Here is a 12,765-nt window from a genome sequence, read left to right on the forward strand (position 1 = left end):
TAACAAACTGGGTAGTGAATCCAGACTTGACTATATTATGGTCAAAACTTCTATGTGGCCAGCAATAGTTGACTTCAAAGTGTGCCCAAGACACGATAGTGACCATAATTCTTTGGAATTGACTTATTTGCTTCCTGGTAGTGAGGAAACTTCGCAGGGATTCGGGATCGACAAGTCGGGTCTCCTACTTGAAACTAACCGTAGGAAAGTGAAGTGGGAGAAGCTGGCTAGCAGCACAGACAAACTACCCCGCCTCTATGAAAGATTAATTCCCTTACTAGAGAGTGCATTCGACCTGGGTGCTAAGAACCCAGACGATGACACCAGAAGGGAACTAGCAATAATACACCAAAACATCACAGATTCCCTTGAACAAGACCTGTTCACTACTTCCATGAAAAGGAGTGGCAACAAGCCAAAGATATCCTGGTATAATGCCTCATGTAGGAAGGCCAAAGCTCTCTTGATATCGGCTATAAAGGGACGCCTCAGTAGGGAGGTAATTCGTGAAAGAAGAACCAAGTATAAGGCCCTCCTGGTGAATGCTAGAATAGAATGGGACTACGATTATTGGGAGAATCTCGTGAAGGCATTATCTATCAGAGACTCACGTAAATTTTGGCGTGTAGTGGCGAATGGCACGGGTGAGTTATCATCAGCAATAGAACCCAACATAGCCGCCACGGTATGGCAGGCCCACTTTGAAGCATTATATGCTGAGAGAGGGCAGGATTCTTGTATCGGGAGCAATCTGCCCGCACCAAGCCCTTCGGGGGCTGCATTTACTGAAAAAGAAGTAAGGGAGGCGATTGAAGGCTTAGCTGCTGGAAAAGCCCCGGGGTTGGACGGGGTCCCGGGGGACCTGTTCAAACAGGAACCAGGGATCTGGGCTCCGTACCTCACGCTAATATTTAATGCCATACTGGAGGGAATGACTGTGCCCGATACTTAGACGGGAGCAGAGGTAGTCCCAATTTATAAAAAGGGATCTCCCCTGCTCCCGTCCAACTATCGACCTATCAGTCTGATAGATATTTCTCAAAAACTTTTTGGCAGACTGATTTTAAATCGTTTGCAAGCATGGATCCAAGAAATGGATATCCTATCCCCATATCAGGCAGGATTCCGGGAGGGTGTTTCTACCACAGACCAAATATTTAGGTTACAACTGCTCTACTGGAGAACAGCAACAATCGAAGGCGGCAGTCTCTATACCATCTTTGTAGACCTACGTGCCGCCTTCGATTTGGTGCCCAGAGCGAGGCTGTGGAATGTCATGAAAGATCTTGGGGTCCCCGCAGATATCCTGGCAATTCTGATAAGACTCCACACTAACAACTATGCCCGCGTTAGATGTGGCAAAGGTGGTAAACTAACTGAGCGGTTCCCCGTTCGCAGAGGTGTAAGACAGGGTTGTGTACTTGCACCTACCCTGTTTTGCATCTTTGTGAACGGGGTAATTGCCCACCTCAACGGGATTGCCAACACGGACGCCCCCAAGTTGACAGGCAACAGGGTGCCCGCAATTATGTTTGCAGACGACACCCTGTTGCTGTCTAAATCCCCTATGGGGATTCAGCGCATTTTGGACGGCTTCCTTAACTTCTGCTCTGATCGGGGACTGGAAGTCAATCCCCAAAAAACAAAATTTATGATTTTAAATCCTACCTCCCGAAATAGAACCCCCCCCAAGCTCGGCACGGTTCAATTAGAACGGGTGCATAATATTGAATACCTGGGAATCACTATAAATGAACGTCTAACTTGGTCAACTCACCAGGCCAAAGTGACCATCAAACTAGCACAGTTGGCGGGTGGCGCTTTGCGTCTGGCAAATAAATCTAGCTATCGACCATTCACCCCAGTCATTCACATATACAAAACACAAGCTAGGGCAGGGGTCACCTAAGGGGGAGAGTTGTGGGGACACATGCCGAACTCCAAGTTACAGACTACGGAGAATAAGTTCTTGAGACAGGTAGCTGCCCTCCCCCAGAGTACCCCTTTACTACCATTAAGGTTGGATTTGGGAATTAGACCCATTACAGAGGAGTTAGGACTAAAACCCCTAAAATTCTGGAGGCGTTTGTGGACCAGTCCTGACCTCGTAAGCTATAGAGAAGAATTACAAGAATTCCTGGAACTACGGAGCACCAAGAAGATTCCCTGGTTGACTTACGTCAGAGGAACGTGCGAGGAATTGGGATTTCCGGAATTATGGATTGATCCGCTCAATTCTTGCACTAAGATCTCAAAAAAGGCACTCGCGAACACTTACTATGCCATGATGCTCGCTAGAGCCTCCAATGACACTCGCGAGGGGTCCTTGACAAACCTTTTCTTGAATATAAAAGATACCTATTTTCTTGAAAAAACCCTAGATGAGATCTCTCCTGCATTAACCAGGAAACTGTTTTTACAATGGCGCTATGGATGCCTTCCTTTAGCTGCGTTTACAGCATCCTGGTCACTTTGCTCCACTACATCAATCTGCCCAATGTGTGCACATCCGAAGGAGGACGACATGCATGCGGTCCTCTTTTGCAAGGGTTACGAGCGGAGCAGGAAATATTGGCTTGTTCCGATGCTCAGGAACCTGGGGTTCAGATCTTATCAAACTGCTTACAGAGTTCTAAAATCTGATCTCTCCCCTCCTACCGTTTTTGCATTGGCAAAATTTTTAACTTCATTGTGGTTTACCCGTAGCCGAATGATGAGAAGTCTGGTATAAAGGGACATGTCCAGGGCGCTCCGCAAATGTTTTATCCTTATCTTAATCAATTGGATCACATCTTGTTTAATAACTTTTTAAATGTATGTATTGTTTCTTATCTTTTATGATCTGTGATCGAAATAAAGATTAATGAAATGAAAATGATTTACCAAGGGAAGGTTAGAGCCTCAATAAATTATGGGGCGGAACTTTGGGGGTTCGAAAACTTAGTACCATTAGTCTTAGCCCAGAACAAGTTCCTGAGGGCATTGACCGGCCTTCCTCAATCCTCTCCTCTGAGGCCCCTACTTTTAGATCTAGGATGTATTTCCTTTGAGGAGGCTGCGGTTTTTAGACCACTTGCCTATTGGCGAAGACTTTGGACAACCCCAGAGCTAGCACCTTATGCGAAAGCTGTTCAGTCCATTAGGGAAGCAGATAAATCAAACAAAATTTCTTGGCTACAAAAGATTAAGGCATTGTTATCTGAAATGGGCCTCATTCACCTGTGGGAGGACCCAGAGGTGAATTCATTTCCATCTAAAAGAGATCTTAAAGCCTTATATATGGACATGGTTTATGTAAAGTCGCTGTCCTCGGCTACTAGTAGTTCCCTCACAGGCCTCTTTCTTGAATATAAGTGTGAGCATAAGCTGGAGGCCTATTAGGATATTATCACACATCCTGGTGATAGAAAACTTTTCCACCTATTCAGAGTGGGAACACTCCCCCTAAAATTGTTTACTAAAAAGTGGCGGGATGACCCGGATATAAAATGTGACACTTGTTTAACTGAGGACAAGAATCTATCGCATGTCCTGTTTGTGTGCCCTTCATACAAGAACCCTCGGCTGAAATGACTTGGGTCCTTAGAAGGAAAAATCTGCAAGGCATTATGTAATCTATCTGCTTATGCATTGGTGTACTCAAGTTTCCTCCACGTCATTCAGTCCAATATTGAAGACTGTAACCAAGCCCTGTGTATTAATAGCTTTTGACCCTGAATTCTCCCTTTTAAACCTAATCATTGTTTTAACAGCTTTGGGATTTTATATGACATGCTCTTTTAACAAAATATTCTTGTATGTAATTTGATGTTTTTTTTATATTATATTGTATTCGTTTTAATGTGTCTTTTATGATTGAATATGATCGAATAAAGACGGAAATGGAAATGAATTACTTCACAAATGCTCTTTAACTCTTTGTGGGTGGATATATATGTGCATATTCATTTATGTAAAGATATATATGTGTGTATATCTAAACATACATATACATGTGTATGCATGTGCATGTGTGTATATATATATATATATATATATATATATATATATATATATGTGTGTGTATATATATATATAAAGCATGGGCAGGGGAGCATGAGAGGTGGTTGGATAACATAGTGTTGTGGGCTCGCTACATAGACGACCTCTTCATAATCTGGAAAGGATCGAGGGAGGAATTGGACCACTATGTAGCAGCTCTCAACCTTAACAACTGCAATTTGAAGTTCACTGAATGCATCAGCAAAGAGGAAGTAGCGTACTTGGACTTAAAAGTGTATATTGAAGATGGCAGGATTAGCACGACTTTATATCGGAAAGCAACAGCTGGGAACAGCATACTACATGCGTCCAGTTTTCACCCGCAGAGTGTCATCAAGGGGATTCCCTTTGGTGAAATTGTGCGAATGAAAAGGAATTGCACAACTCAAAGCGAATTTTGTAAAGCAAAAGAAGAATCTTTCCAAAGATTAAGACAGAGGGGATACAAGGAGTCGATTCTCAGGCAAGCAGAAGCAAAAGGCGAGAAACTAGAGAGAAGTATGCTAGTAATGGGGGAAGCACGTAAATGAGAGACCACTCAAAAGGACAGCATTAGAATAATTACTGACTACTCGGCACAATCGTCTGACATTTTTCAAATTTTCCGCAGAAATTGGAAGGTTTTGAAATCGGACAATATTATAGGAAAAGATCTTCCAGAACTACCCCTGGTGACTTACAGAAGAGGGCCCACACTCAGCACACACTTGGTGAGGAGCCACTTTACCAAACATCCCAAAAGGAAAGAAGTAGTCACAGGATATTTTCCATGCATGAACTGCAAAGCGTGCAGAAATGGCCATAAAGTCAAGGAATTTAATATTCCTGGCAGGAAAACCCCGCACAAAATCAATAAATTGATGAATTGTAACACAGATTTTGCAATCTATTGCCTTACCTGTCCATGTGGCCTCAATTATGTTGGGAGCACTATTCATCCCGCGAAAAAGCGAGTGCTTGAACACATGAGGGCAATCACGAACCGAGATATGGGGTACCCTGTGGCACGTCATTTCACAGAGGTCCACAAGTCCAACTCCAAACTTCTAAAATATTTTTGTATCGACTGTGTCCCTAAGAGTGAGAGAGGTGGGGACAGAGTTAAAAAACTACGACAACTAGAGTCCAAGTACATAGTGTTAATGCAGTCTAAGAGTCCGACGGGACTCAACAATGAGGAGGAATTATGGTCTCACATTTAGCAATTCAAGCAATGCCCGGGAGCAACATACAGAAACACTAACCAGTTAAGAGTAATATCGAAAAGTAGGGACACCCAGAAATTGAACATAAGTATATTGCGGTCATGGAGAAGTACACCATGATCAATTATGCCCATCCAGGGCTTGAAGATGTACTTGATTCAGTGTAAGGAGGGGCTAGAGTAGAATCAGAAAGCATACACTTGAGGAATAATATGATTTTCCCTTGTACAGATATACACTACAAAATGGCCCCCATATAATCCACTAAATATCAGGATCTGAATGTCCTACAGCGATTTCTATGAATGTAATACAAATGATGTAGAATGGTTGTGATTGGTTCCTCTCACGTAAAGATTATTATTATTTTTTTTAATACATTGTATATAATTGTGTGATAATGTAACCTCCCCGACATTGACAAAGGCGTGTAGCCGAAACGCGTCTGTCGGGCAGTTTTGATTTGTGATCATTAAACTGTGAGAAGTACCCCTTGAGTGCGCCTCAATCTTTGCTCCAGGGGAATAGGAGGAGTAAAGCACAGGAATATATACATATATATATACACATATATATTTGTATATGTGTGTGTGTGTATATATATATATATATATATATATATATATATATATGTATAGCAACAGTTCACTTGAGGCAAAAGGGGTAGATTGACACTTGCACTGTAAATTACGTCACATCAGTTTTTTCACTAAAAGGAGCTTAGAAGCAAAGAATGTTTTATTCACAGCTTGCGCTCTACATATTTTGGTCAAGGCCACTGAAATTATCTTGTACTAGAAGCTCTTTAAGTTAAGTCTTGTTAAGCTTGCTAAATCTCTCAATTTCCAGAGCAATGAAGGCTGTGAGGAACCACCCCCTAACTTTGGAAAATATCTGGATTGCTTACAGGATTTCACCACGCACAGCAGCAAGGTATGCACAAGGCTTATATTGAAGGACCTATTTATTAGCCATCTAATGAGCATGCTAGCAGACATTCAATATAGTCTTCTATTTTGCTTCTAAATTCTTCATCATTTACAGCTGTTGTTGTTTTTTTAGATCTTTATTTTTGGGACTGTGAGAACGTTTAATTTGCATGTGTTAAAGAGCTCTCAACTTTCTGATAGTGTACAGATATATGGGTTGTTAAATTAGGATCACTATACTGCTCAATAAACACTGACTATCCTCATCAGTGTGGTCCTTAAAGTGTATAGATGAGGAATCATTCTCTGGTTTTGACAATTCCCATGGACATTCTTGACCAGGCTGTTCATTTGAGAGGGCTTTGCAGTGTCAAAATGGAGGTCAAAAGGTGTCACTGTTCTTGAATTGAATGAGTCCACATCCAGATGTGGTAGCCAAATTGTTTGGTCCATGAAGGTATTCATGTCTGGATAGCTGTACAGTTTGCCAGAACACAAAGTATCTGACTGATTTTGTACATAAGTCCCTGACTTTCAATATGGGTTGAGGGGTGATTAGTGTGCAAGTCTTTTGGGAACAAGGGATGGCAATTTGTCGATCAAAGAGCTAAACTGCTTCCAATTTCACGTTTTTCTGAGGGTCTATTGGCCTCGTCTTTCTGAAATTCTCAGCATTATAGTGGGCATAGGAAAAAACAGTGAAAGTGCGGGAAGATCTAGTGATTAGTGCAGTTAAACCTCTGGGTCTTAAGTTCTGGATCTTCATTTACAACCAGCTAAGGAATGATTGTATGTGGATGCTGTTTGTCGACTATTAGAGATTATATTGTGGTGCTTTTACAAAAAGTAATGCTTAACAGGAACAATATGAAGAAGCCAACAGGATTCGGTCAGCAAGAATTGCACATTCTGTGTGGGGTGCATCAGTCACTTATTTCTGGGGAGCGGTGCCATCTGCCAGAGTTATACAGATCTCTTGAAGATATTCTTACTGTTCTGTTACTCTTCCCTTTTTTCATTTCTTCAAGACATTTTGCCAGAGTGAGAAAGTGCCCTCTTTCTGCATGGTTGCCTCCACTTTTTGCTGAATTGCTGATGTGCTTTGACTGAGTGTGCCCTGCGTTCCTGCTAACCATGTACCCAGGGCCTATGTTCCTCCCCTAAAACTGCATTGAAGCCTAAACCCAATTGGCATCTCTGGCCACAGGTCAGCCCAGGGTAACTGGTACCACAGGTACCCAGGGCATTTGTCAGGTCGCGGCTTTTGCCATACGGCGCCTCCTACACACCTACACAGAACGTCGCATCCTCACTTCCGCCTTGAAGTCGAGGAGCGGTCTAGCCATTCAGAAGGTCCGCCTCTTCCTATGATGCGCTTCTGGGGGAATCCGCATAACCATCGCGGTTCCGCCCGGATCGGCGCTTCGTATCCTGGCAATTTCCTGTTTGAAGCCTATCTACCACGAGAAGCATCGGAACAGGTATCGGAGGAGTTTGGCTGCCAAGCGAACGTCCTCTCCGCATATCTTTGAACATTGGAAGTTTGACTTTGCTGACCGCGCAGGAGCGCTTTTCATTTGCCTTTGTACTTAGTTACGTGACATCGCGCTGGGGCGCTAGTTCTCCATTGTTTCCGTAACTACGCAGGAGCGCTTTGACATTGCCTGGGTGTTTTATTTGTTGAGACCACGCTGGAGCGCTTTTCATTGGTTTCTTACTCAGTGCAGGAGCGCTTTCTTTGCCTGGGTACAAGGTTTATACTTATCGCGCTGGAGCGCTGTTTCCTTTTGCCTAACACTTTTGCAGTGTCAAAATAGAGGTCAAAAGGTGTCACTGGGGGGCGTGGCCAAGATGGCGGAGTAGAAGGACGCGACCTCGGCGAGCTCCTCCGGCCCAGGCCCCTGAGCACCTTATTAATCGCTGATCTCCCCCCAACGTCGCCAGCTGGCGACGGCGGGTGCAGTGGGGAACTGGTGGAACCTGCTGGGAGAGAAATCTGCGCGCCAGAAGGCAATTTTGGCGGACTGTGGAAGCCGAGCCGCGATCTTCGAAAGCTGCGGCCCGACCGGAAGTGCCGTTGGGTCCGCCCTGTGAGCGAACTCGAGCCTGAGGCGCTGTGCGGAGGCCGTTGGCGCGGCCTAGAGGGGAGCGGGGACCAGCTTGGGTCCGCCCCCTACTGCAGTGCGGAGCCGCTGACTGTGGCGCTGAACGAAAGCGACCGGAGCGGTGTGAAGTTGGGGCCCCGCCAAGACAAACGACCGGTTTACAGCCGTGGATGGGACCGGTGCCGAGGATTTTGGAGGCCTTGCCGGCCTGGCTCGGGGCACGAGATCGTCCCACCCGCTGAACCGGATAGGAAGTGGTGGGTGCCTGGTGGTGCAACTCGGGCCCAGAGGAGTCTCAGAAGCCTTTGAAGCGACTGCCGCGGGGACTTGGCTCCCTTGTTGTATATGGCTTGGGGTCCGCTCGGGGGCTGCTTGAGAGGCAGCGTGCGACGGAGCGTGGACGCCATTTTGACCTGGAAGCTACATCCCGCCGGCCTAGCACTGAGGTGGAGTGGGCAGGAGTCTCCGCCAGGAGAGCACGGAGCGGTAGAGAACGGATGTTGGACTGCACTACAGGAGCGACTTGCGGCCTCTTCGGTCAGGGCGGTCACACAGCGGGTAGCTAAGTGGTGTTGTGAACGCTACTATCGCTGGTGAGGATTGAACACTCTTATTCGGCGCCCAAGATGGCCGGCAACAGGGGGAACAGAAAGGGTGACCGCACCCTGCCGGAGATGCTGAACAGGAGCAATGCTCGACAGGACCGTGGACAGCCCTCCCCCAGTCAGTCTAGCAGTTCGCAGGGGGCGAGCGGAGGGGAGCCACCAGTTACTAGGTCGTTCCTTGAGTCGCTCTTTAGCTCCCTACGGGATGACTTCCAGACTCTCAAGCAGGAAGTAGCGGGGGAGGTACGAGAGGTCCGGAGAGAGGTTGATGGCCTAGGAGAAAGGGTCTCATCCGTGGAAGAAGCGGGACATGCCCGGGACGAGGAACTCACACAGCTCCAGCAGGAAGTGATTAGGCTCCGAGACCAGCAGATTGATCTACAATCCCATGTGGAGGACCTCGAGAACCGTTCCCGGAGGAACAACATCAGTGTCCGGGGCGTTCCGCTCGGAGAAGAAGGGGAGGAGGCGGCCGCCTACTTGCAAGATCTGTTTCGGGACGTCCTGGGTGAGCCGGCAGACTTTACTCTCAGGATCGATAGGGCACATAGAGTGGGCCCACAACGTAGAGCCCCGGCACCTCCCCCCGATCTTCTGGCTTTCCTGCCGGACTATCCCCTGAAAGAAAGGATTCTTAGGGTAGCTCGCACTAAGCTCTCCTTGGAGTTCAGAGGCCATAGGGTGGCCCTCTTTCAAGACCTTTCAGTGGTCACCCTCCAGAAACGCAAGTCTTTTAATATTGTGACTGATTTCTTGCGGGAGCATGACATTCAATATTCTTGGGGCCACCCTTTCCGTATTATCTTCCGCTGGAACGGAATATTGCATCAGCTGCGCTCCCTTCAGGACACCTGTACTGTATTGGGCATCACGGCGACTGACGAAGATGGCCCCACTCCACGTCGTCGCTGGATCACCTGGGATGGCTGGCAATCGATCCCTGGCCGCAGGTCTTCGACTTCTTCGGTGAGACCGGACTCGCCTACTATCCGGGCTGAGATGGATAATGCTGTGCGGGAGGTCGCTAGAGAAACGGCGACAGAGGAGGTTGCTTTGACCGCCTAAGAATTCTCCGGGGGGAAATCGACATCGCTTCTTCTTTTTTGAGCTGCAGGTTTGGGGGCCTGGGAGGGTGGGGGGGGGGGGAGCGGGGTGGTGTTGTGGTTGGACGTCCACTTTCGAGACTTTCCCATAGACTTGCCTTTTTGGGCCGGCCTTGGACAATGGTTTCCTTGACTCTTTTTTTGGAGGGACGGGGACAGTGTTGGGGGTTTGGAAGGGGTTGTTTTGGGGTGTTGGGGTACCGGGAGGGTTCGTGGGAGTTGGGGGTGGGGAAAGAAGTTGTCCAGTGCGCTGTGCTAGGAAATGTTGCTTTGCCTGAGTCTCTCCATTTTGCTTTGCTTTGTGACGATAGGTTGAAGCATGGGGAGGGGGTCTGTGAGGTTGGCGCGTATGTGGCGGGTGATTTGGTCGCACTGGGGCTGGTGGTTGGTACTGGGCCGTGCTGCGCAAGGGGGAGAGGCGTTGCATACTGTTGGTGGGTGGCCGACTTGCTGTTTGAGTTTGAGGGAGTATGCTTACCCACGGTATTCACCACGCAGGACACTTGCGCCTTTACACACATCTCTTCCTATGCCTCCTCATTCCTTTAAGATCGTGACCCTGAATGTCAGGGCTCTGAACAATCCCGTTAAACGGCGAGCAGTGCTTTCCCTGTTGGAGAACACCCAAGCGGACATTTAACTCCTTCAGGAAACCCACCTATTGCCACAGGACACACATAGACTACGCTCTTGTAAATTCCCGACGCAGTTCTTTTCTTCAGGACAGCCGTGGTGGCGATTCTAGTGGCTCGACACTTCAGGGGGGAGCACATCCATAAATTCGCAGAAATTAAAGGGAGGATGTTGGCACATAGGTTTCGGGTGGGGGGCATGATATTCACGATAGGCTCTCTTTATAGTCCTAATGACAAACAGGAGCGGTTCTTGCAGTCAGCGGTGGAAGAGATTTCAGCCTCGCCGGATAGGCATGTTATCCTCGGGGGCGACCTTAACATGGTCGTTGATTCGGTAGTTGACAGGTCGGCTCAGCGCTCCCCGCAAGTCGGGGAATTCTCAGCTGGTTGCAAGGCGCGACTTGCGGAGGTGGACCTCCAGGACCTCTGGCGTCATAAGCACCCCGTGGACAGGGATTACTCCTACTACTCCCACGCGCACAAGACCTATGCGAGGCTTGATCACCTGCTGGTCACCCCACCCGGTGCAGGCCCTTGCATCTACCGTGGACATGGGGGTTATTTCCCTGTCGGATCACGCCCCTGTTGAGGCATCCTTCTGCTTGCCACCGTCTGCCGCCCCAGCGAGGGTCTGGCGCCTCCGGGATACTCTGCTCCACAGGAAAATGGTGACGGACCGTATTGAGCAGGTCCTTCGTGAATATTTAGCGCACAATGACAACACGGATACTACCAGAGCCACCCAGTGGGCAGCTTTGAAGGCGGTCCTCCGAGGAGAGTTCTTATCGATCTCTGCGGCCGAAAATAGGGAACGCAAAATAAAGAGGGAAGAGCTCACTGACAGGGTCCGGGAATTGGAGCTGATTCACCGCAGAACTGGGGCCCGAGGATTTGGCGGCAGCTTAAAGAAGCAAGGAAACTTCTTGCCGCCTTGGATGTGGACCGGGCGGAATATGCGGCCCTTCGACTACGCCATGCTTTTTATACTGGTGGGGATCGCTGTCGCAAACTTTTGGCCAATAGACTCCGAGCCACTAGGCAGAGCCAGTTGGTGAAAGAACTCTCTGACCCCATGGGTGGTACAGTGACGGATGACGCCTGCATTTCGGCCGCGTTCCGAGAATTCTACGGCAGCCTCTATGCGGGTGACCCGCCGGACGTGCCGGCTATGACCTCCTACCTAGATTCGATCACTTTGCCCTCCTTGGACCCACTACAGGCGGACCACCTAAACAGGGACATCAGCATAGAGGAAGTAGTGACGGCCACTGCCAGACTTAAGCACGGCAAAGCACCAGGCCCGGATGGCTACTCGGCCCTCTTCTATAAGACGTTCTGTGGATCGTTAGCCCCCATCCTCGCCCGCCTTTTCAATTCCTTCGCGGAACCTGGAGCCATCCCGCCTGATCTCTTGAGGGCTTCCGTCAAGGTCATCCCCAAACCGGGGAAAGATCCCAAACACTGTGGATCTTATAGGCCGATATCTCTTCTAAATGTCGACCTGAAACTTTATACTGGGATCTTGGCAAGCCGCCCGGCCTTGTTGATCCGGATCAGGCGGGTTTTGTTCCGGGACGGCAGACGGTGGATAATACAAAACGGGTGGTCCACCTGCTGGAGAAGGCATCCCGGATTCCGGGTGAGAGGATGATGCTCACTGTCGACGCTGAAAAAACGTTCGACCGCATGCACTGGCCCTTCTTGGAACAAGTGCTGGCGAAGGCTGGTATTGGAGAACGGTTTCGCTCTATGATCCTCAACTGCTACAAGGAGCCCTCAGCGGTGGTCCGGGTTAACGGCCATACCTCCGCAGCCTTTCCCATTGAGAGAGGCACAAGGCAGGGCTGCCCACTCTCACCCTTGCTCTTCGCTTTCTACATGGAGCTGCTCGCTCGGCGGGTGCGGACTCGACCGGCGGTGGAGGGGATACGGATGGGTGGTTTTACCCATGCGGTTAGTCTCTACGCTGATGATGTCATCTTCACATTGGCTACTCCCCGGACATCACTTCCGGCCTGTATGGAAGAACTGGCGGCATTCGGCACGGTCTCGGGCTTTAAAGTAAATATGGTGAAGTCGGTGGCTTTGGATATATCCCTGGCGCCTGATACCAAGGCGTACTTGCAGAACAGGTTCCCGTTA

General features: G+C 48.4%; 1 protein-coding gene across 2 annotated transcripts in view; it reads left to right on the plus strand.

The window, feature by feature from the left end:
• LOC147706850 (exportin-5-like) overlaps positions 1–12,765 on the plus strand; it is a 2,308,032-nt gene that overhangs the window by 384,846 nt on the left and 1,910,421 nt on the right. For both annotated transcript variants that reach the window (XM_086926017.1, XM_086926018.1), the window contains exon 10: positions 6,096–6,179. In XM_086926017.1, coding sequence (XP_086782143.1) covers positions 6,096–6,179 — 84 coding nt within the window. The remainder of the gene's footprint in view (positions 1–6,095; positions 6,180–12,765) is intronic.

The sequence above is a fragment of the Lissotriton vulgaris genome, chromosome 6 (genome assembly GCF_964263255.1).
Source record: "Lissotriton vulgaris chromosome 6, aLisVul1.2, whole genome shotgun sequence".
NCBI lineage: Eukaryota > Metazoa > Chordata > Amphibia > Caudata > Salamandridae > Lissotriton > Lissotriton vulgaris.